Below are 24,248 nucleotides of genomic sequence, written 5' to 3' on the forward strand. Positions count from 1 at the left end.
GTCATGAATTTTAAGGAGAGGTTAAGATAAAGGTTGGTTAAATCGTGAGCAATTTCTGTACAAATTTTCATAAATAATAAACAAACCAGTTCCTCTTTTAGATATTGGCACACGGGAACAAAACTTTCATAACCTTCTGTGGTCTAGAAACCACAGAATGTAATATGAATATACGTATAGTAACATAATATTCGTATACTGATCCTCTCCACGATCATAGCAATGTGAGTTATGTTTATTGAAAGATACTTTTCACACTGATTTATCTCAGTTTTAAAAGAGATTTCTGTGAGGTTAACTGTAAAAAGTTTCTCAAAAAATACAGAGCTGGCAGTGTAGTGTCAGTAAGGGTTGGCAGCTATGGAGTTCCCTATAAGGTCCTTCATCAAAGAAAACCTCTGCACATTCCTGCAAGGAATTACAGAGGCAGTTGTCTCTTTCAGACAGCAAAGGTGCCCAGTGGTGAAATTAGTAATTTATCAACCTGCTTTTTTTTTTTTCCAGAACGTACTGGGTGTGATCACTTTTGGTTTTCTTTTTTTTTTTTTTTTTTTTTTTTTTAAACCAGCACTGGGCTTTACCCCACTACTGGCATTAATCCACAAATAGCAGTGATATGATGTAGCAGGTGAGGGAGGTGGTTACCAGATCCTAATTTAGCTGCTGAAACAGTTTGCCCTCTCTCAGAAAGTACATGGCTCTCTGTGGCAGGCTAGAGAACGAAAATCTAGAAAAGAGAGAAAACATAAGAAAAAATAAAAATGTGATGGGTGAACTTTTAGGATTAAACTTAGATTGTAGAAAAGTATACTTAACTTGATTGGTTACATGAATTGGTAATACCAGGGAAAATTGAAATCACAGTCATTACTTCTGCTGTTGGCACAGCAATTGGAATGGTAAACTGGTGACTAGATTACTGCCACGGGGTATATAGTAACGAGGGCTTATTTGGAGTAATCACTCTGATACTCTTCCATTTGAATTTGTCCCTTTGTGAACTTTAGGTCAGATTTTGTATATGTTCAGGATTAATATTGAAAAATGTATGTCATTAGGACATAGAGATCATCATAGATAACCAACTTAACAGGAGTTCATGCAGGTCTCCTCCCTACTATGCTAGAAGATCTTGTGAGTTTTGAAAAAGAAGAATAAAATAGTTGTCAGTCAGATGATTTCTGGATGATTTTGTATTCTTGTTGTCTTTATTTCTCAATATATGTCAAATTAGAAAAGGTTGCTGATGAAGCTGCAAGATGAAGTCATGCAGTCAGGTAAATCTGCTTTCCTTTGAGGCTGAAGAAACCTGTCTAGTTTATCCAAGAGTAGGTAAAATTTAAATTAATCCCAGTCTGATGGTACCTGTGCATGCTTTCAACTACCAAGTGAACTTTTTAAGTATTTTTTTTATATCCAGCTTTCTCTGATATTGACATAAATGACAACTGATTATTGTTTTATAAAAATTATTTAATGTTTTAAGATTTAATAAAGTATAAATATTGTGACTTGTGCAGTCTGCTTGCATAGGTCTTAAAAAAGAAAATGTCTGAAGTATAGATGCTTTCACTAATTAAAACATCTTATAGTTAAAGTAAATAAACAATCAAGTTTCTTATAATTTTTTAGACTTTTGATCAAGAAAATACTATGATTCAAGTAGAGGGGCCCACATGGGGTTCAGCTTGCAACATGAAGCTGTTGATGAAAGGTGTTGTCATACAGACTGCAATAATGCAATCCTGTGGTTAGAAGAGAAAGTCTTGGCTAACAGGCACACAGATAATTAGAAGCTACATAAGGCATCTAATGGACATTTTAATAATTAGTCTTGATTTTTGGGAAGAAACATTACAATAAAAGTTTGATATACAGAGGAAGTTTTTAGCTTTGGGCTTTGAGTCTGTCACTAAAATAATTTTATTCAGGGTTAAGCAACATAAGGGTATCATCTGTCTTCTTCATGCATACCAATTTATTTTCTGGTCCTTTGCAATTTTAGTTAGAGATAGAAATGTTGTTGTCTTTAATGGAAATGATGATAGCTTTGGTGTTTTTCTGCTCTTTGTTCACTTTGGTTTGGCTTGATTGGTTTTTGTTACTCATGGGAATTCTATCAAAAAGTTACTGAGATGGTTTAGGACTGATGTTGTGGGGAACACTTTGAAGATTTTGCTGTAGCTACCACCATTTAACTAAAGCATCTTTTTTTTGTTCTAATTTGAACTGAAATTACCATTTCAGTAACATCCTTGGAATTAACTGTTAGCATGAAAGCAGCATCTTCTAGGTTTCTGTAGTTTACATTTGATGAACTACATTAGGAACTTTAGGCTTCACCAGCACTAGATTTTGCTGAATTCAGTTCAAATAGAACTCAAAGCATGAGCTTTTACTTTACTACCAGATCAGATATGTAGTCTGAATGAGGAAAAGTATGTTTTATAATTATCAGATGAACATTTAGAGTAGATTATGAATATTTGTAGATGTAAGGATGTTTATATGCAGTAGAAAACTTGGTGGTACGTATGTATGTCCAGGCAATTACATGCATATTTGGATGCAGGTATTTACATAGGTAGGAACTGAGTTCAAAGGCATCATGAAGTTACAAAAAAATTAGGGACTAAGGGATGTCACGGTTTTTAAAGTGTGTTCCAGACCAAGAAATGCATCGTTTCAATTGTAGTTCTAGTTCAGAGAGAGAGGGGAAAAAAGTGAAAGCGCACTTAATCACAACTGCAAAGTTTTGGAGTTGTTCTGCAAGTTTGCAAAGTGATATTACAGTTGCAATGATGTAAAAGTCAGTTTCTTCCTGTATTTTTAAACTGTTAGACTTCCGTGTGTTGTGAATTCTGGGCACGTTCTGAGCATAGCTCTGTAATGACTTCTTTAATACCAGTTTGCCGCCATAGGATCTGTGATTTGAGTCATAAAACACATTTAACTATTATTTTCTTTTTTTGCAACATGTAGAATTTGCTTTGATGCACTAAAAGCATTCTCATTAGCAATTATTTGTGGGAGGGGTTTTATTCAGCAGACTAGAAAATTATAATTTCAATTAATACACTGCTGTTGGTGTCATTAGTAGTATTTTTCTGGGCATTTGACAAAATGTTGATGTGAAAAAGGAAGCAGGAGAATTAGAAGAGAACTGTTTTGGGGCGGGGGGAGAAAGTTAGCAGAAGAGTACAACTTATTTTCTTTTAAACTTTCACTTATTGGAAAAGTAGGTGGAATTTGTAGTTATACCTAGTACTGTTTTACCATGAGGCATTCTCTGTGCATTTCTTATCTTCGTGTTGTCTTTTGCATTCAAAGTGATGTATTCCTGCCTTAGTCTTTTTCAGTAGTTTTAAACAAAACCATTTGTAAGAGAGCAAACTCTTTGTAAGCGCTTACTGTCATTGCTATGTGCTGAATTTGTTGTCTCATCTTCAATATTTGAGATGAATGGACACTCAACCTTTACTTAATGAATTCTGATTTAAAGCCTACTGTTGGCCTTTGCTTTTTACAAATTCAGTCATTTGTTTGTTATACTGATTTTGGCAACTGTAGCTCTTTCAAAATATAAATAAAACAAAAAAGCACACTATTCAGGAATATTAAATAGGAAATGGAATTACCTAATGGTTAGGCATATAAAGCACCGTGGTCTGTGTAACTTTTAGAGCAGCTGCCAATGAGTTCTATCACCTGAAAGTATTGCCATCAAAGAAATAGTTGAATGCTGAAATGCTAAAATGCTGATTTTTTTTTTTTTTTTTTTAGCCACTTCTGATTGATTTCTAATGATGCTGTTAAGTTTTGAGAATTTTAGTGCTTGAATTGCCCACTGTTACTTCAACTTCAATAGATTTTTAAAAACTTTGATCACTTTTATTCAAAAAATCGGTTGGATAACTTATTTTTTTAATTAAAAACTTAATAATTTTAATAACTTCAAATAACTTAGATTTTGAACTTAACTTCATAACATAAAATAGTTTGTAGACCAAAGATCCATCTAGCTTCTCCTAGGACTAGTGTGGATGCTTCTGGAATGGTAGAGAGCAGGACAAGCGAGTAGTCATACTCTGCAACACGTACTGTTTTGCATCTCCGTTGCTTCTGGGTCAAAGCACTTGGGCTTTGTCAGAGAAGAAGGCCAAGTTCCCCTCATCAACTAAAAAGAGAAACTTCTTTGTTTAGCTGGGTAATTCATGTGAGAGGATGACTGGTTCCAAACATACATATTTCTAAAAAGAGAACTTTTATTCCTAATGAGTTTCTCATGTGGCTTTACTGTAGCTGTACAAAAAGACTGTCTGTCTAGAATATCTAGATTTTGTTCACCTCTCTTAGGCTGACTCTGGGCAGTGCTAGATAAACTGATGCAGATGCAAGTGATTAGGACTGTAGTTACCATCAGCAGTAGCTTGTATCTGCTTGCACTGTGTCCTCTCCTTTAACTGGGCAGGGGTTATTGCCCCTCAGTCTTGTACAGTAAAATATTTCTTGTTACCCCAACCTTTTGCCATTTAGTTAAGTTAGAGGATTTATTGTTTTGGGGATTTCTGGGGTGTGGGGAGGAGTCTTGCTAACTAGTGAGCTGACCTCGTAAACCTGAAGATTGCTAATTGATGTTTGATTTCCCAAAGTCAGTAGTGGCCCACTTGTCTAACGACATCCTTGCTCAACTGATTTGAAGTCAAATTATGGGTCTACTACCTACTTGCTTTCTGAGGGCTTACATGGTCAAGTGATGAGTTAAAGCGCTTTCCAATCATCTCAAAAGTGCTTGAGAAGTGAAAGATAAAGTTAATGGTAACAGTTATTTTTCAAAAAGAGGATAAGTATTTTCAGATATTTTGCTTTTTGTACTCAGGCTGCCGAAGACACAAAGTAAAGATGTATTTCCAGTAGGGATGAAATTACATGTAGAAAGTAATTGGCTTAAAGTCCAATATTTAAGTACCTAAATGAAAACCATTCGTAGGAATTGTTTTTCATCTGTCGCTCTTGAGGCTTTTGTTACTGATTGCTTAGCACACATACTTTCCATCATATCGTTGGAAGATTTTCAAGATAGTATATAGTGTTTTAGTATACTATTAGTGACTGTTAATGGAGAGCAATTAAGATGTCCTCTGTCTTAAAGAAATGGCGTACAAGCATCTTGCATCTTTCAGTAACAAGTCATCTAGTTTAAACAAGCTCAATCAGTTTGATTTTCCCTTCCAGATCTAGGACTTCCTTTCAGTCTGTTGTTCTGCTGCTCAAGACCCATCTTTCAGATAATTGCATCAACTGACACATGCAAGAGTGTATGTGGCCTAGAAAAAGAACTATGCAACTTGTCACTTAATGTATACACACACAAAGAATGAGCAATCACTGAGCTTAATTATAATTCTTTCCCTCCCAAGTCTTCCATCCCAGTTTGAGTTTGTTGTGGCTGGGAATACTTTAGTGACATCCTTTATTATTAAGCAATTATATATAATAAAGAACTATCTAAATCCTTAACTGTTTTGTTGTTCCAGCAGTTCATACAGCACATGAACATCCTAGTGCAAAGTATACTGAATCTGGTGCAGTGTGCAATGAAATTTAGTAAGCCTACTATCTTTATTGACAGCATCAACAAAGAGAGCATTGTGGATGTAGAAGGCGTTGTGAGGAAAGCACATCAGAAAATTGGAGGTTGTACTCAGCAAGACGTTGAGCTGCATGTTCAAAGGGTAATTTTTTGAGAAAACTGAGCGCTGGTTAATTGTTTGAGAAATTATCTGTCCTATCTAGTCTGTCTTTTTACATTTATAAACCTTGTAAGTAAGCGGTCCAATACCAGAGAAATAATACTGCTTTAAACTACGAACTTTGGTATATAATACATAAACATGAAACATCCCTGTTTTTAAAAGATTTGATTTTTACCTGCCACTTGAAGTACGCTAGCAAGTAAAATAGAGAATCTCACTGGAACAATTTGGCTAAGAGTGCTTGTCATTTTGTTTTGATTCTTAACTGCAGCAGGTACTGTAATGCAAGACAGAAGTTTCTTCTATATCAGGGAGTTACTATCTTCCCCTTAGTGAAATGGAGTGGAATACATAACTCTCAGCTGAAGGAAAGTACTGGCTTAACAATAGGGGAGCTCTTGAAATCTAAATTTTCCATAGCTTGTGCCATAGGGCTGGAGGAAGCGTAGCTTTATAGTTTATTTAAATAGAATGTGTATTTAAACCTTTATGCAGTATATTCTTCATCTAAAGGTGTTCAGCCAATATACAAACTGTATGTTTACAGAACTACTGAAACACAGTCACTTCAACAGTAGAGTACAATAGCTGTTATAGTTGTAGTAGTAAGGTAAATTTAAGTTAACAGCATTATGGAAATCATGCACATATGACTAGCCTGTATGTCAAGGTGCCTTTCTCTGACTGTGCTTTTTCAGTCAAATGAATTACCAGTCTGAAATGGCTCTTTCAGCTCCAGTTAGGTGGTAAGTAAAACAGTACTTTAACAACAGAGAGAATGAGAAGATCTGGCTGCAAGCTGAACCTAAAACTGAAATCTTGTAGTTCCAGACCTGACATTAGTGCGAGTAGGCTTGTCCTGTAGGCAGTGTGTACTTGTTCAACTCAGTGTTTTTTTTACTCCCTGGGAAAAAAAATAAACATCTTTCCAAAGGAAAATCAGATTTAAGCACTTTGAGTATTATTGTGAGAATCCACCCATGTATCTTGGCTATATGAATAAAATCACAGTCTTCCAGCTAACAGCCTATGCAAACACTGTTTCATGTTTATGCCAAAAATATCCTTTTGTAAATCACACCTCCTTTTGTGAGCTGAAGTTCATGTTATTTTTGTTCTTCTCACTTTCAGATCTATGTGATCAGTTTAGCTGAACCCCGACTCCCCTTACAGCTGGATGATGCTGTTCGTCCAGAAGTGGAAGGCGAAGAGGTGAAAACTTTGCATCTTCAAATATGTTTTCCTATATCTGTAATTGAAGAAAGGCATGAAAACCTGGCATTTCCTTCATGCAGTGCTTTTGGGGTTTTGTTAGGCTTGCATTTTACTTCCCTTATATTTCTCCAGAACTATGTTAGAAATTTCTATAGCTTTCTTCTCTACTGAACTGCAGTAGAAAAACAAAACCAGAGGGCTTGAAGTCTTGCGTTTGTGTTGTTGATCCTCTTAGCTGGTTTCTGCCTGTGACCACTGGGAAGTTATACCTTAAGCCTTGCTACACTGGCAGTTTATTGTATGATCTTCAGACTGATCTGGAAGTTCTGAATTCAGAAGTAACCCTGTTTTTTTTTTTAACCAAAAGATATTTTTCTCTACTAATCTTTTTTAGGTGTTAATATTCATTATGTATTTTTTGCACAACTGTTTAGGATGGAAGAGCTACTGTAAACCAAGACACAAGACTGGACAACAGAGTCATTGATCTGAGGGTAAGCAATATGCTTTGTTATGTGCTTACCTGCAAGCATTGATTGTCCACACCGCTCATATCCATGAAGCAATAAAGCAGTGGATTTGATGGAAATGTTTTGTTGGCCAGAGGGAAAACTAAACAATTTTTTACTAAACTAAACATGTTTTTCAATTTGTGAGTGACATTGTGAGAACTCAGTTTCATCTACATGTGGACATGCAAACAACAGAAAAAAAAAAAAAAAAAAAAAAAAAAAAGCAACTTTCCTGACATTCATGAGAGAATCACTTACTAGTCGTTTAAAGGTGAACATTTAGAATTTGGCATGTGGCCATCTACAGCTGTTTTTTTTTTTTATTTCCAGAAGTCAAAGGTGACTGAATAAAGACAATTTGGAGACAACATTTCTTCTCAAGTATAGTACCAGAAAGTGTAGTAAGAGCTCTGTTTTGAAATACAGGATGGAAATTTTGAACTTAACATATAGCTGAGGTGCTGTAATGCATCTCTTGCAAGTGAAATTGTAGCAGGCTGTCACGCCAGTCTCATTGTTTGTTTCTTCTACCCATTTTTTTTTTCTATCTGGAATACTTTTCTTTGCAGCTTTCTGCTAGTTAATATACTTCCCAAATACTTACTGTTTCTGATCAGCAATAAAAAAAAATTGCAGAACTGTTCTTTAAAAAATAAAAATAGCAACACTAAACACATAATTAACTAACTGCAGCCCTGTTGACGTGACTTTTTCTGGTCACGTTTCTTTTTGTCATACTTGGCTCTCCATGATACAATTTTAATTAGCTTTTCATTGAATGATGAGTGTGCTTAGCTTGTTTTTATGGTCTTTCTAGTACTGTCTTCAAAATTAGGATTATGGTAGCTTCTCAGTAAACCAATCCATGGGCCTGGGAAATAAAAAAGTCATTTATTTATTGGAAAATGTAGAAAAGTTCTGGGACTGAGGTGCTTAAAGCATTTGAACATACGATCTCTATTTCAGCAACTAAAACTACTTGTGCAAATTGTTTTATTTGGATCAATGCTAATGGCTTTTCACCTGACCTTATCATGTGTGATACTTAGCAGCTTCGATTTGTAATTACTTTTCAGGATATTTAGTATCTCATTATATTAGTTTTTTTGTCTTTGTTTTAAGTCTTTCACAGAAAGAATTCTGTACTAGTGAGAAATATTTAAAGGATTGTCACATTATGGTGATGGTAAGGCAGTTTTCTAAATTGAAGGTAGAACTCTGGGATCTTAAAAAGTAAAGTTTCACTTGAGCTTCTGATGATGCAGAAAAATGCTGAACAACACGCCAGAGAAACTTAAGAAAACTCTTTAAATGAATGAAATACCTGTATGATAAACTGAAAAGAGCTTTGAACCCTGAAAAGAAGAGAGAATTAATACAAATGGATATAACATGAAAATAATAGCTGAAAATAATGGCATGAAAACTATGTCAGGTGAGAGCATCTGTGGAGTAAAACCTGAGAAGGTATCTAGTAATGGAAAAAGAAGGAAGACTGTAATGCCAGAGTAAATACAAGAGATGAAACAAAGAGATGGGCTAAAATTCTTCCATCCCTAGACATAGCCAGTAGTTCAGCAGGACTCTCCAAATACTTCTGATGTATCTGCCAATAAATAAGTTGTCACCAGTCTACTTGGAGGGTGCAACTTCTGACCTAAGTGGATCCTTCTTTCTTTTCTAAATTATATGACTGTAGACGATTCTGATGCTTGGGGGACATGGCTTAGTGGGTGCTGTTGGTAGTAGGGTGATGTTTGGACCAGATTATCATGAAGGTCTCTTCTAACCTTAATGATTCTATGATTATGGTACAGCCTAACCATTGTCAGTATCCCATTTATTCAGCAATTACTGTTTGGCCCCTCATTTTGAGGTCTGAACCTTAACTCTGTCTTCTGTAGAAGCCATTTTTCTCCATATTTCCAACAGCTACTGGATAAAGATGCTAAACAGCTGTTTCTTTTCATGCTAAAAGGGAATTCAGATTAAGTTTTTACTAAACTAATGGAAGGGTGAAATATCAAATTTCAGAGCCTTATATATGTCTTGTTCTCTGCTTGTTCCTGTGGCTGGATGTAACCTGGCCACAGCTTCCCCTTGATTAGGGTTAGTTATCTATTCTGCCTTCCTTCTACGTGTAGAAAAAGTTCCCGTGTCTGCCTGTGTCACATTTTTGTGTCTTCTGTTGCTTACTTCATTCTTTGTTTCAGAACAAAGGTTATTTTGGGTAGGCTCATGCCTAATCATATGTTTGCTTTCTCTGTTCTGCAGGAGCTATGCTTGTGCAAAAGAGGATTCTAAGTAGTTATGTGTTTTGTTTTTTTTTTTTTTAAAGGGGAGAGCTGATAAAGCAGAAAAAGTGTTTAATGCAGAAAGGGAAAATCCCAGTGAGAACAGATGTACTAATATATATGTGCACATTCAAAGTACTGTATGCACACAAGCAAGGAAAAGAAGGCAGTTCGTCCTTCAAAATAACTTTAAAAGAAAAAAAAATTCCTGACAAGTAGTAATTGATTTCCAGTGATTTGGTTTCATAGACTGAAGCTGTAGTACAAGTGGGACTTCAGAGAGCCCCCAGTGTTTCAAATGTACTGCGTAAGTTACATTCTAAGGAGGATTAGGCATGATGTATTAAAAGCTCACAGGGGTATCTGAAATCATTGTTAGCTACTTTGTTCCTCCATACCTCTTCTTTCTGGTACAACCAAATCATGGGCGCCAGGGAAGAAATGTTAACAGAACAGTTCTGATGGAGATGCTGTGATGATCTGTGCTTGCAGGTGCGGGAGGAAGTCCAACCACAGATGTGCCATCTAGTTCTGGTTTCCTTAGCGCCCCAATTTTTTAAGGAAGAAGGAGGTCATTGAATATAAAAAATAAAGATACTGATTTAACAAACTGAAGATTTAGACTAAATGCATGTACCTTGGCTAGACATGGACTAAAAAAATCCTTAGCATGGAACTAAAATTATATTTGTCCATTTAATACAATCTTTAAAGTAGTTTAGTAGTGATTTATCTAATCTTAAGTAGTGATTAACGGTGAGTTCTTTGGGTGGGATGAAATCATGATGAAGTGGAGCTGTAAAACTTGCATAAATGAAAGGAGCTGGTTTTCAGAAAAAAAAACAAACAAAAAAACAACAACAAACAACAACTTTCCAAGGAATGATGACTTAGGTAGAATCTTCCTGATGAGTTAACTCATAAAATACAGATCCCATAATTATAGAGTTAGAAAAACTGAGGGTCTAGTGTCAAGAGAGATGGTGTGAATGAAGAGGAGTCCTTGTACAGATCAGATATCCTTTAACTTAGCCACAGGTGACTGTGAGGAAACTGCTGCTGACCTAAGTATCCGTTTTTCATGATATCTTAATGGAGTTCAAGTATTTGATTCTGTATACATTTCCTTTATAGCTCCTTCTTGGAACAAGTAAAAAAAGTAAACTAGAGTACTGATGGTATTTTTAAATCTCTACTTTCTGCTGTGCTAAAGTTTGACTGCAGTATTCAGTGACTTATCATATATGTAAGAACACCTACAGAAATTGTTAAACAGACATTTCGTGAAGATTAGTGGTAAGCAAAAAGCAATAAAGACAAGGCATCAAGTGAAACACTGTTTTTTGGATTTTGCTTCCTAGTATGTCTTGCTCTGAATTAAAAACCAATTCAGGTTCATTGGGTTTTAACAATGTCCTGACTGATGTCCTTGCTCTGGCTTATTTTTTGATGTCCAGCAGGGTTTTTATCTTAATGGTATCTGTCTGCATTTGGCTTGAATTATATGCATTTAGTGGTCCTGATGCTATAATTATGTCTGCTAATGCACAGCTCACTGAGACCAAAGCGTAGTCCTTTTAGAGTCAATATTATCTTGTTTAAACTGCTCAGGGTAGTGCATAACCATTAAACCTGTATGTTTAGTAGTTTATGGATGTCAGACTGTTATGTGATAGTGCTGTTCATTGATCTTAATGTAGTTTGGTTTTTCAAAATACTTGATTACTTTAAGCTTGATTTCATTGTGTTGAATTCAATTTACTCATTGCAAAAGCTGTAGTTTTCCTGACTGACTTAAAGCTATAATGAACAACCTGATATACAGCTTGTTTTATTGTGTGTAGTGATTTGGCTGTGATGACATAACACACTCCCAGTCTCTTAGGCAAACTTCACGTTCATATCTTTCTGTTGTACTATAAACTGATACTGAATGTGAATGAAACAATTGATTTCAACCACTTAGGATTTACCTTAAGTAACAATCTTTTAATCCTGGTTTCCTAGCAAAATAATCCTGGTTTCCTAGCAAAAACTTGATTCCTCACATATAAGATAAAGGATTTGGGAAATTATCTACCTTATTTAAAATAATGTATGTTATTTGAAACAATAGTTGACATTATTTTCCCTTTTTGTTTAGCCCATAGTATGTATTAGTGATTGTGATAGAAGATAGGTAGCTACAGCAGGCAAACAAAAATGTAAAAAGTGCAGAACAAATTCCGTGGCTGATGTGCGTAAAACAAAATTCACAGCTTTGCACATCTATGCCTCAGTCACACCTTTTAGAGATACAATCATGTAAGGTGTTAACTGCCCTCGATTCTTCTGAAACATATTCATCTCTGACTTACATAACTGCAATTATTTTAATGTTGCAGATTGTGTTAAATAGAATTTGATAATTGTTTTTATAGTTGTACAGTGTTAAGCTACTCTGTTCTAATATCACTTCCCTTTATAGCATTTAAATACTAAACACAGTGAAGTTATGATGAAAACTTGTATTTCAGCACTCATAGAATCATTAAGGTTGGAAGAGACCTCCAAGATCATCTGGTCCAACTATAAGCTATTGTTAGCTAAACATCTTTTCTGCTTTGATTATTAGAAATAACAAATTTTCTTGTGAAATAAATTCTGCTGACCAAGTTTAGACATCAACACTGTTAACAGCAACAACATTTAAGTGGCATAAGTTTGTTTCAGTTTCTGCTTCACACTTGAAGGATCATTTACTGTCTTTGTCATTGTCTCAGACAAGAATTTCCCAGTATATAAGGGGAAGAGTTTATATTAGAGTAAACACCACAGGAAAAGAATGCCATAGTGAAATGTTGTTTGAGACAAAGGTAAAAATCGATTCGCTTTGACAGCTGTCTCTGCCTTCAGATTGTTATGTTTGCAGCTAAGTGTGGTATCTCAAATGGGAACTGTTACCTACCAGTATAACCAGACCTCATAACACACATACCAGTGTCTCAGTTAAAGACAACAGCATGAATTATTTTCTTCAGATAAATTTAGTCTCTTTTTGTCCCAAACATTCCAGTGCAGAGGACATAATTGGATCCAAAAAAATTGCTTTGTGTAGACACATATTTAAAATCTTTGGAAAGTTGTAGTTTGAGGTCATCCGTTTGACTCCACTGCGTGTTGATAGATGCAGTTCTTTAGGAGTTTATCTCAACTGTCTTCTTGGCCTCTTTAATTCTTGCAAGGAGACTGACTGCAGGATCATATACTCAACAGTTACCCTTCTGGCAGTCTCTGAATGAATGAGCACTGAAGCTCAGCTACCTTTGGTAGTAAGAAGAGTGGTCTTGTCAGATGTAATTTGAGGTGTGGAGAATTGCTGCTTGTTCTTTTCTTGGTCTATAGTTAAAGCAAAAGCTTCAGTGTGTCCAGACCAATGAATTTGGCTGTTTTCATAAGCATTATTTTTGAAGATAGTTTATCATTACAGATGGGATTGGGAAGACAGTGTCTTTGCTCTGCATCCTCACTAAGGCAAAGGGTTGTTACTACCTGGCAAAGTATTATTAGTAGAGGTGTGTTAGTTATTTACCAGCTGTGTTTTTGTGCACACCTCTAGGCTTCAGAGCAAGTAATTGCTCTCAGATTGGGTTTAGCACATCACCATTTCTCTTTTTCCTGAGAGTGTATACCTTAGTACTATTCCTACCTGCTCTGGCATGGAGCTGGTGCTGGTTCATAAGAAGGATAGAGGAGTCGTTGTTACTGTCCTACCTTAAGTAATTGTTGCGCGTTTTGTTTCTTAATTTTTTTTAAAGTTTGTCTACTTTATCAAAAACTGTATTGGTAAACCCAAATGTGACTGTCTGGGTTGTAATTTCTTGTAAAATCTCTTTCAGCTTCTAAATAGGAGATAGTTAAATAGATATATGCATATGTAAAATGTGTATTTATTATATCCCTTTGAATCATTTGGGTGCTTTGATATAACGCTACCACAAATTACACACCCAGCTTGGGCTACCTTTCTGGTCCTAGCATATGTCTGACTCTGGGAGACCTGTGGAAAAAAGGTGAAAAAGTTTGAGGGTGCTTTTGTAACTGTTGCTCAAAACCTCATTTCCTTCATTTTGAAAGCAGTAAGAGTAGTGGCTGTGGTTAATGCTATCAGACAGCGAGAGCTGCTAGCAATTATTGACTAGGCTCAGCCCCTTACACTCCTGAGATACCAGTCTGCTAAAATTGCAGATAACTCCAAATTACTACAAATATGCAGTATTATTACAGTTTTCTTTCAGTTTTTCAGTTAGGTGCTATCTTCATCTCCCAGAGATGATAAATGTAGATTTATTTCAACATATCCACTAACTGACTGTCTAAATTTGGGTGCTTATGTATTTTGTTTTGACTGCGTTCTTTTGTTTTGTGGTTTGGTAGGAGTCATGTGAAAAAGCCCACAAGGCTCTCCTTACCCTAACTGACAAGTAGGGTACCTTGCAGAAAGGAGAAGTAAACAGTGCTGTGACGCAGGTTGTCGTAAAGAAATGTTTTCTAAGTTGTTTGCAGGAATTCGTTAGGTTCTGTCTACGTTTGTAGGTTGCTAACTGCCAGTTCTTAAATGCTGCAAGCACAAAATCAGATACGGGTTCAGTGCTGACGTGTTGCAGTGCTTTGAGCATTTGCTAAGGGATTTTTTTCTTCACACTAAAACCCAAGAGTGTTCAAAGAACGTTTAGTGTAGATATTTGTTAACCAGATAAGTGGCTTACCTGTGTCATGTGCATAAACAAGCAGAAGTTGATCAGTTCAGGTTTTCAGCTAAATGTACTTCTGAAGTAAACTTGGAAAGGACAGAAAAACTGCAGTTCATGTGATTAGGTGCTACGTGGACTGTTAAATGCTGTTGGGGGTTCAGACCTTCTTTTGAGGATGTTTTTGTGCCTGTGTCATATGTGGTTAGCACGTGACTGGTTTTACGTGACAAACATGTATTCTGTAGTCTTTAGTAGGCACAAACATTTTGACCTTATGTAAGTAAGGGCTTTGCTCTTATCATGCATGGTATATGGCTGCAACTGTTCTAGCTAAGTGTGCTGAAAGCTTTTTAATAGGTTTAGTGTTTTTATTCAATTTTTTACTATAAAACCTTTATTTGCAGAAGCATAACTTATAAATCAGTGTTTAAATGTTGAATTGACCATAATGCCTCCTTTATAACAGAATATGCTGTAAACTGAAATGAGGAGTTTCTGTTGTTTCCATCCCTATTTCTTCTTGTGTATTAAATAATTACTAAACTGCACTTTTCTCTGTTTAAGCAAATACAACAGCCTACCGTTCCTAAGAGAATAAATGTAGTTTATATTGTTCTGACAGCTGTACAGAAAAAGCAACAGAGTTGGGAAAATTAAACTAACTTAGGATTCTTTATTTTATCTTCTCTTTATAGACCTCCACCAGTCAGGCAGTTTTCTGCCTTCAGTCTGGTATTTGTCAGCTTTTCAGAGAAACTCTCATTCGCAAAGGATTTGTGGAAATTCAGACTCCCAAAATCATTTCAGGTATTGTATATTTGATCCAGGAGCCATAGATCTGCTTCCTTTATATTTGCTCAGTGTACCTATCTGCTAAAAATTTGGTAACTACTTTATTAACAAAAAAATAAAATTGTATTTCTCATTTAGATAACAAACAAACAAATTTAGACAACCTAACAAACAAAGGAAGTATGGAAGTTGTTCTTCATTCTTCTCCTGTCTTTGGATGCTAAAAGATTGATAAGACAAATTCTGTATATACCTGACTTACGTATTTGGCAGTACCTTCAAAGTTTTAATTTGTTTAAATATGGATGCCTGATCATATACATTGGTCTTCAGATTAGTGTTCTTAGTGTTGAGTCTAAAATTCCATTCCCAGTATTGAAATAAAAAATTCTAAATGAGACTAAAAGCAGCTTGCATCATAAAGAAGCTACAACAAACACACCATGGTATAACATGATGCCACTGTATAAAGTGTGTCACTTCTGTACTGATGAACAGATGGCTGGATGGAGGATTGGTAGTATCATTTTCCTGTTAGTATGGTCCAAAGGTTTTAGCCTGACTAAAAGTCTGGCTGTGTTGATTTTGCTTCTGATTCTGTTGCTGATCTGTTATATTGTCAAAATCCATGATTTACAGGTGGATGTTTTTTCTTCAATCTTATTGGTGTGCTTTTAGATGTTATTGATGTCACTAAGACATGTAAAACATTACTGGAGGGTAGAATGTTTGTATTATTCTCATTGTATGTGCTCATGGTATGCATTCCTTTTGCCTACTGCGTTTTACACCTCTGTATTTATATTTTTGAAGACAGCTCTTGACTGAGATGAAACCAGGACTTTTTAAGAAAATTAATTCAAGCAACTATTCTTACAATATGGAAAGTATCATTGAAAATAGGATAACTTTTCCTACAGAGACAGATGAATATCATGAAATGTTAAAGACTCCCAAGCAGCCAGTTTATTTACCTAGGACCTTTGAGGAAGTGTGCTATTCTTACTGTGCAATGTACCATTGAAAGCAAGCAAGCAAGCATGCATCCTATTGTTTGAATGAGATAACGTTTTTAAAAAATAACTAAGTTAAATCAATGCAGTCCTTACTAAACTTTGAAGCTACATATCATAGTTGTTTTAAGATTTGATATTTAAAAGGTTACCTGTATTCAAAAATAACAAGTCACTGAAACTATTTCAGTGGGAGTAGTGGTGATGAAAGAAGAAGATTAATTATAGTGGAAAGGCTAGTAATAATAGTAATTAGCACTTTGTTTAGTGTTATCTTAACATAAGAATCTTCAAAGACTATTAAGTAATGTTAAATCTAGTTTGGGCTCTGAGATATATTAGTGCCTTCAGACAACTCAGACATTTGCCCAGTTCTCTGTTAGAAAGGACGGTCCTGGCAAAACAGGATGTGCCTCAGATCTCGGCCTTTGCAGTTAACTGTCTTTGAAGCTTGCATCGCTGATAAAGATTGGTTTCTACAGAAATGTTGGGCTGCAAGTAGATGTGGTGTGGTATGAGCATACGTTCTCTGCCGTCCTCACTAAAAGGTGAGGGTGAGGGACAGCTGGGAATAGTAACATATTAAACTCTCTCAACTCAATTTGCAGATTTGCAAGACAATGTCTGACAGTCCTGAGCTGCAAAGCTTCCCTTAGCATTAAGAAAGCCTATCTTTTTCCTCTTAACATGCTTTGTACAAAAATCTGCTTATCTTTAAATGTATGGCTATCAGTTTACCTATATTTTTTTTTACATTTTTATTTTAATGATTAAGCATTTGCTTTTCAGCTGCCAGTGAAGGAGGCGCCAATGTGTTTACTGTATCATACTTCAAAAGCAGTGCCTACCTGGCTCAGTCCCCCCAGCTGTACAAGCAGATGTGTATATGTGCTGACTTTGAAAAAGTTTTCTGTGTTGGGCCAGGTAAGAAACATAAGAAATGCATTGGCTTATCTATATTATAATGTTTGCAGTGATGGCTTTTAGCAGTTACAAGTAAGATATCACATAACTTGAAAGCCTTGAATGCTTTCACTTAATATGGTTTCCCACACCAAACAGAAATTTCAGTTGGGGTGACAAATGAGAATAAAGTCGACGGGGAGGTTGCTGGAAGTATAACTAAGATGCTGAAATACAGATGGAATTGTCTTCTCCAGTGTCTGCTGTTCTCTGGGGAGAAAGAATAGAGTTGCACTGGAAGCTAATAGTATGATGGAGAACTTGGAAGAACACTGCAATTACTGAAGCCATAGTTGGCTATTAAGCATGCTTTAGTTGCCCAGTAGCAAGCAGCTAAAATAGGCAAGCTAAGTTTTATGTACTTCAGATTGCATATTAACAAGTACTTATCCCTTGCTCTTGTATATGTACCAAACAGCGTTATTTAGAAAATGTGTACTTGTAACTGGGCTGTCAGTAAATAATCCAAATTTAATATTTTCTTGTCTCATACTCTGTCTTTCTCATAAGCTGATAGGACGTTGCCTATCAGGTGGCAATAAAGCATCTTTTGCTAAGACCTCAAAGACAGGTTTAAAGATATGTAAAGTGAAAATGCTGGAAAACAAATCAATAACAGCATGTAAAACTAAAAAAAAAAAAAAAAAGCAAGTAATTCAGAAGACCTTAAATGTCTCATTAATTACTAACACGGGTCGTGTTTTTTAGGAAGGCATGTTTATATGTCAGACTCATATACCTGAAAAAAAAAATCAGAACATTCACACATACAAGTATGTTTCCTGTGAAAAAGGTAGTTTTTAAATCTGAGAATTGTGTGTGCCTGAAGGCTCATCTGTTTTTCCCGCTTCTGTCTGTTAGTGTGACAAGAGGTACTACCTCTCTGCAAGTCTTGTCTGTCTTGCATCCTTTGACCACCACAGCTACAATAATGCTGTCACTGTTGTTAGAAATGATGCTTTGAGGCAGCTAGTTTTCTTCTTGTTTCTCAGTAAAAATTGTTGTGTCTGGAGACAGCATTGTCTGTGGTCCAATTACTGATGTGTTTGATTGCCTGTGTTATTTTTTCAAAACAGAATTACAATTTCAGGTCAGTTAGAATTTCTGTTTAATTTTACAGTTTTTAGAGCTGAGGACTCCAATACACACAGACACCTGACCGAGTTTGTTGGTCTGGATATTGAAATGGCTTTTAACTATCACTATCATGAAGTGGTAGATGAGATTGCAGATACCATGGTGCAGATATTCAAGGGACTTCAGGAGAGGTAATGAGAACATTTTCCATTTCATGAGCAACTTCATTTGTTTGAAATCTCTTGCACTGTGGTATCAAATGGGTAAGCATTTTGTCCTCAGCCTGTCAGAGAATCAATCACTAGTAACCTGATTTACAACAAGAGAACTTCAAACACTGTTGTTTTGCTCTTAACCATTTCTTTGTACCTGACTTCAAAAGTTTGCTAAAACCATAGGCCAGTACATTGTCTGTTTTTAGCCAAACTTGAATTTCCTACAGTATGCCAGTTTGTGCCACAAAAACTTGCTGTTCATTGCTGAATGGGCTTTCTAATACAAATGATCTATCATTAATGTAAAATATGCTTCCTGTTGTTCCACCACAGGTAGACTGATTGTTCTGTTTTGAAATTAAGATCAATATTAACTGTTTAAGGTGGCTTTCCTGAATAAAATTTATTGTAACAGCCCGCGTCTCTGCCATGACAGCAACAAAAACTAGTTTCCATTATTCATAGTCTAACTCATTAAAAAGCCAGGCCAGAAGTTTAGGAAGTGGTTTTCATTTGCTTACAAGTTAGACTATTTTGCCAGAAGAAATGCAAATCTTTTCATCAGTCTAGAAAGAAATTTCTCTTTTATATTTGAAATAGGGTATTACTTAAATCAAAGGAGATCTCTGCTAAAGATTACAAATGAAAGGGTTGGTTTCTAGATGTATTAACTGTGAAAATTTGACCTAGTCAATTATTTCTTACAAAAGGAGTGAAACAGAAGTAATAGTAAAATATTAACACATATATCATTGGATTGCATGTGAAACATTTGTGAAACATTATGTGAAACATTTCATTGGGATTATACAGAATTTCTCCAGGAAGATGCTTTAAAAAAGTTTTTTATGTTGCAAGAGGGACCTCTTGTGGCAGACTTGTATTATTCTTGTATGGTCAATGAAAAATCATCATTAGATACGCTTCATAATTATTTTGTATTTTGCGTCTATTCTTGTTTTCTTCTGTGTAGATTCCAAACTGAAATTCAGACTGTGAACAAACAGTTCCCATGTGAGCCATTTAAGTTCTTGGAGCCAACTCTGAGACTGGAATATCGTGAAGGTGTGGCCATGCTTAGGGAGGCTGGTGTTGAGATGGGTGATGAAGATGACCTGAGGTACTTTGGCAATGCCCAAATGTGTCAGTCGAAGTTAAGGTTTAAATCCTGTACTGTGCAACTGAGCCCTCAAGAAGGAACTGCAAAGTTTGAGAGGAATAAACAGCACTTATATCCAGATCACTTGACAAATAAAGGAATGGATATGGAAGTAGTCCTTTCTCTTACTGTAGGCTATACATATAAACTCTAAAATTTAAAAAAATAAAAGTTACAACATGAAGTGAGAGGAACTTGAACCTTCTAAGGTTAGAAGAAGCGCTTTTTTATATAACAATTGCAGTCCTTCATGTGAATTGATGTATGTATTTGGATAGGGTTAAACAAAAAGATTCTTCAGTCTTAAGGTCTGTCTTTTCAGTAATGCCTTCCCATTTCCTTTTTCCACCCCTGAGGAAAATGGTTAAGCAGTTGATTGCATTCCCATTGATTGGCTTGAAAGATGGTTTTAATTAACTGATTATATATAGATATTTCTGAAGATGCTTACTATGATAAAACATTTCTGTTCTTTCCAATAATATATCCGGAACCATTAGGATAATATGTGATATTACAATTAAAGGAACTTTGTGTCAAAGACATTTCAGTTGTAAGACCTTGCTATAGCAAAATAATTTCCTCGCTAGCTGCTTAGAGCATTTCTCACTGTGTCTGAAAAGAAATCACTGCACAAGATATATGCCCATATAAAACAGATTACACAAGTATTCAGTAATATGAATACAGTGACTAGAAAGTAGCTATAATAAGAACAAGAATATTGTTAGGTATCAGTTAATTTAAGGGACTCCTAGGACCCATACGAAGTACTTAGGAACAGAAATAAATGTACTTGATTTCTGAAATTTGTTTGTACAATCCAAAACACACAGAAACAAAGAATACATTTTCTGAAGGACAGACTGCAGCAAACCTGTAGCTTAGTCTTTTTAGCTTTATGAAGTATATAATCAGTAAAAGTTTAAATCACTTAATGATAATGATGATAATCTTTTTCAGCACACCTAATGAAAAGCTCCTGGGACGCCTGGTAAAGGAAAAGGTAATGATCATTTTAGAATAAATATGTTTGTCATTGAATCTGAAGCCTGATATAATGGAATCACTGGGTACATATAAATGGCTACTTCGTGTAACTTAATTTCTTACACACTGATTAAGAAAACAGTATCAACATGCAGAAGTTGTGAAGGATTTGTGATTAGCATAGCATTTCCTAATTGTCTGACTGCATTACCATTTTGTTTTTGCCATTTTAATCTACCAACACCTTTGTCTTTATTAATAATATATTCCAAACCATTTTCAATATTTTACTATTTATGTTGAACATACCAAACAGGATAGTACTTCTGAAAAAACGTTTATTAGGATAATTAAAAACCAGCAGAATGGATTCTAAGTTCTTCAGGAAGAAAAATGAGATCTTGGGTGGGGGGGCTATTACTTTGGCAAGATGTTTTGCTGCTAAAAATTCTTAAGTTCGTGATAGAAGAAGTATTGGGAAATGGATAAATAATATACTACTTTTATTGATAACTCATTTTTGAAGATAATACTGTCAAACTTATGCAAAGTTAATGGGATTTTTTTTTTAAGATTTCAAAGATTCACTGATTGTGTGTAGTATTAAATTGTTCTTCACTTTGTTTTCACTTTTGCTAACTTCTGAAAATCATCATCTTTCAGTATGACACAGACTTCTATATACTTGACAAATACCCTCTTGCTGTGAGGCCTTTTTACACAATGCCAGACCCAGTAAACCCTGTAAGTAAAGTTCTTTGTTGATGTCTGTGGGGGTTTCTTGAAGTTGAAATTACACTGTATAGGGATAACTTGACAGAATAGATAAAGTATTTTTATATGATCTGCTGTTGTAATTGAAATTCTGGTAACAAGAGTAGGTCAGTTGTATGTGGCCCACAAAGTGTTTACAGTTGCCCTTCACCAGTGAAAACATACCAGAAGGAAATACGTATATATAGCTGAAATTGGAGGAGCTTTACTGAAGAGATCTCCACAGCCACTAGAAGAGATCTCCAGTTCTTCCATCACTAAAAAGAGACAAAAACATTCTTTGAGGGCAACAGACACTTCAACAGAAATCCACTTTTTTGCATTGATAAAAAATTCCCCAGTTTATTCCAGAATACAGAGTAAATATCTTTACAGCGTCTTTTGCTTGGATTACTGCCTGCAAATGCAATGTCTTTTGCAAAGTGTGTGTGGAGGAACTTTTGTTCTTTTAAATAGACTCAAAACTAACGAGGGGAGAAAATACACTCTAATTCCAGGGCAGACCCACATACATTGCACTGTTACTACATAGCTTTGGATATCTAAGTGAAGTTACTGAGAGGTGTGTATTTGCCACCTAAGAATGAAGCAACTTTAGATGGGAAATAAACTAATCTTTGTCTTTCCAGAAAAACTCTAACTCTTATGATATGTTCATGAGGGGAGAAGAGATTTTGTCTGGAGCTCAGAGAATTCATGATCCTCAGCTGCTGACAGAAAGAGCCCAGCATCACGGCATTGGTAACAAGATAAACAACTTAAAGCTCAGTTTAAAAGATTATAAATTGTGATTGGATTAGCTTTGTTTAGAGGAAGAATTTGGGACAGAATTTAATACGTGGTGGTAATGCTAAAATCACAACACTGTTTCATGCATAATGTTGATCCATCTAATTGTTCAACCATTTTAATCTAGAGTGGTGGTATTAAGAAACTAATTAGTTTCCCAGCAACACCTTGATGAAAAGGAATTGTTTCCAAGGGCTTTAGAGAGGACGTAACACAGGAAATACCTTCAATAGAAGGAGGGTAGGCAAACAAGTCTCATTCTGTACTCTCACAGACTTCTTGTGGAGTACTCCAGCAGAGTGGTTGGTTGTCCCTTTTTTATATCTTGAACTGAGAGCAAATAAGCAATAAGTGATGAAATTTAAGGACAAAGCTGACTAATAGTAAAAGGGTAGAAGAGTAAATTTGGTAGAGATCGGGAATGTAAAGTGTAGATTGAAATTATGCTTTCAGTGCATAGTGAAGTGAAATGTCAAGAAGATACTAGCAAAAAAGGAGTATCTCTCACTGTAGCGTGAGAGAAAAACAGTTATTAAATCATTACTTTCTCATTGCAGTTTATTCAGGAATTCACTAGTTTCCATAAATTATGACAAGCTTAGCTCTTACTCAGTTCCCTGATTTAAATTATTAACAGTAATAGAATAAAATTGCTATGGGCATAACTTGTAGACATTGCTGGGTAACTTATTTGCACTTTGAGTGAAACCACACTGCTAGTTTTTAAGTCACCTTGGTAGATTTTTTGTTTTGTTTGCAGTCCCCTAGTCACTTACATGTTTCTCACCTGTTTAATGAACCCCAAGCCAAATGCACCTTTTTCTTGCCTAGATCTGGAGAAAATAAAGGCATATATCGATTCCTTTCGGTTTGGTGCACCTCCACATGCTGGTGGTGGTATAGGTAAGTATGTTTATTTTATTATATTCTGTGTTAGCCTGACCTTAACTTAAGCTGTTTAGTCTCTGTCAGGGTTCAATATAAAATTCATGGTAGTAGTCTTGTTAGCAAAATGTGTGGAAATGTTTATCCTGAGGAATTTAAAGAGAGAAAGTAAACAGTAAGATGTAATGGCAAAAAATAATGGCAGAGTGTGCCAAATTTAAAAGGTAGGTGATCACAAGAGAAAATACACTGATTTATTAGCCTAGCAGGTCATCTTTGAATTTTACCAAAGAGAAAAATGTAAGGAGGAAAGAAAATACTGCATTATGTATGGATATATCACAGTCTACTAATACCAGAAGCCACTGGTATCTTAATGCATTTGATGAAGCTGTTGTGCAGTGAAAAGAAGCAAGTGATTGCTTCTGTCTTTATTCACTGCAATTTGACTGAATGTTACTGATTAACTTCGGCTGATGCTAATAGTTTCTGCAAAGGTATTGATGTCTACAGCCTTCCTGTCTTGGGTGTGAGCATTGTACATACTAAAATGAACAAAGAGTTTTTTCATATCTTAATGATAACTATTTTCACTTATAGACACTGCTTTCATTAGTAGAATGAAATCTCTTTATGCATGTGGAAATAAGATACTTTGTTAGGTCCTGAGCAATATGCACAGTGAGTTCTTTGATTCAGTCTTTCTGCATTTGCCTCACTGTGGTAAGGTACGCTTAATATATTCCTGGCACGTTAAGAGAACAACCTCCTAAGTATGCCTTTAGTAAATGCGTTGAAATGCAATATGCTTTTGGGACAGCTGTTTTGAAATACTTAAAAGATGTTAGCATCAGTGATCATCAGCATTTATAGACAATCCCCAATCATTTAGGCCAGTCACAACTGATATCGAGGAAGCTGAAGCTGTGTCTTTTCTGCAATGTAAATGCTCCTCATCACACATCCCAGAGGCCAGGCCCAAGTATCTGCCAAACCAAAGATGCTGTGAGAATGATCACTGTTCTCTAGTTGTTTTAGCTGGAAACTTTAACACAGGGGGAGCAGTGTGTGAATACAAGTA

General features: G+C 35.6%; 1 protein-coding gene across 1 annotated transcript in view; it reads left to right on the top strand.

Moving 5' to 3' along the window:
• DARS1 (aspartyl-tRNA synthetase 1) overlaps positions 1-24,248 on the top strand; it is a 39,525-nt gene that overhangs the window by 14,194 nt on the left and 1,083 nt on the right. The window contains exons 5-15 of the mRNA XM_032189898.1: positions 5,633-5,735; positions 6,888-6,968; positions 7,406-7,465; positions 15,206-15,317; positions 17,105-17,239; positions 18,399-18,546; positions 19,544-19,690; positions 20,693-20,735; positions 21,383-21,463; positions 22,123-22,234; positions 23,114-23,185. Of these exons, the coding sequence (XP_032045789.1) occupies positions 5,633-5,735; positions 6,888-6,968; positions 7,406-7,465; positions 15,206-15,317; positions 17,105-17,239; positions 18,399-18,546; positions 19,544-19,690; positions 20,693-20,735; positions 21,383-21,463; positions 22,123-22,234; positions 23,114-23,185 (1,094 nt within the window). The remainder of the gene's footprint in view (positions 1-5,632; positions 5,736-6,887; positions 6,969-7,405; positions 7,466-15,205; positions 15,318-17,104; positions 17,240-18,398; positions 18,547-19,543; positions 19,691-20,692; positions 20,736-21,382; positions 21,464-22,122; positions 22,235-23,113; positions 23,186-24,248) is intronic.

Source organism: Aythya fuligula, chromosome 6 (assembly GCF_009819795.1).
Source record: "Aythya fuligula isolate bAytFul2 chromosome 6, bAytFul2.pri, whole genome shotgun sequence".
Classification (NCBI taxonomy): domain Eukaryota; kingdom Metazoa; phylum Chordata; class Aves; order Anseriformes; family Anatidae; genus Aythya; species Aythya fuligula.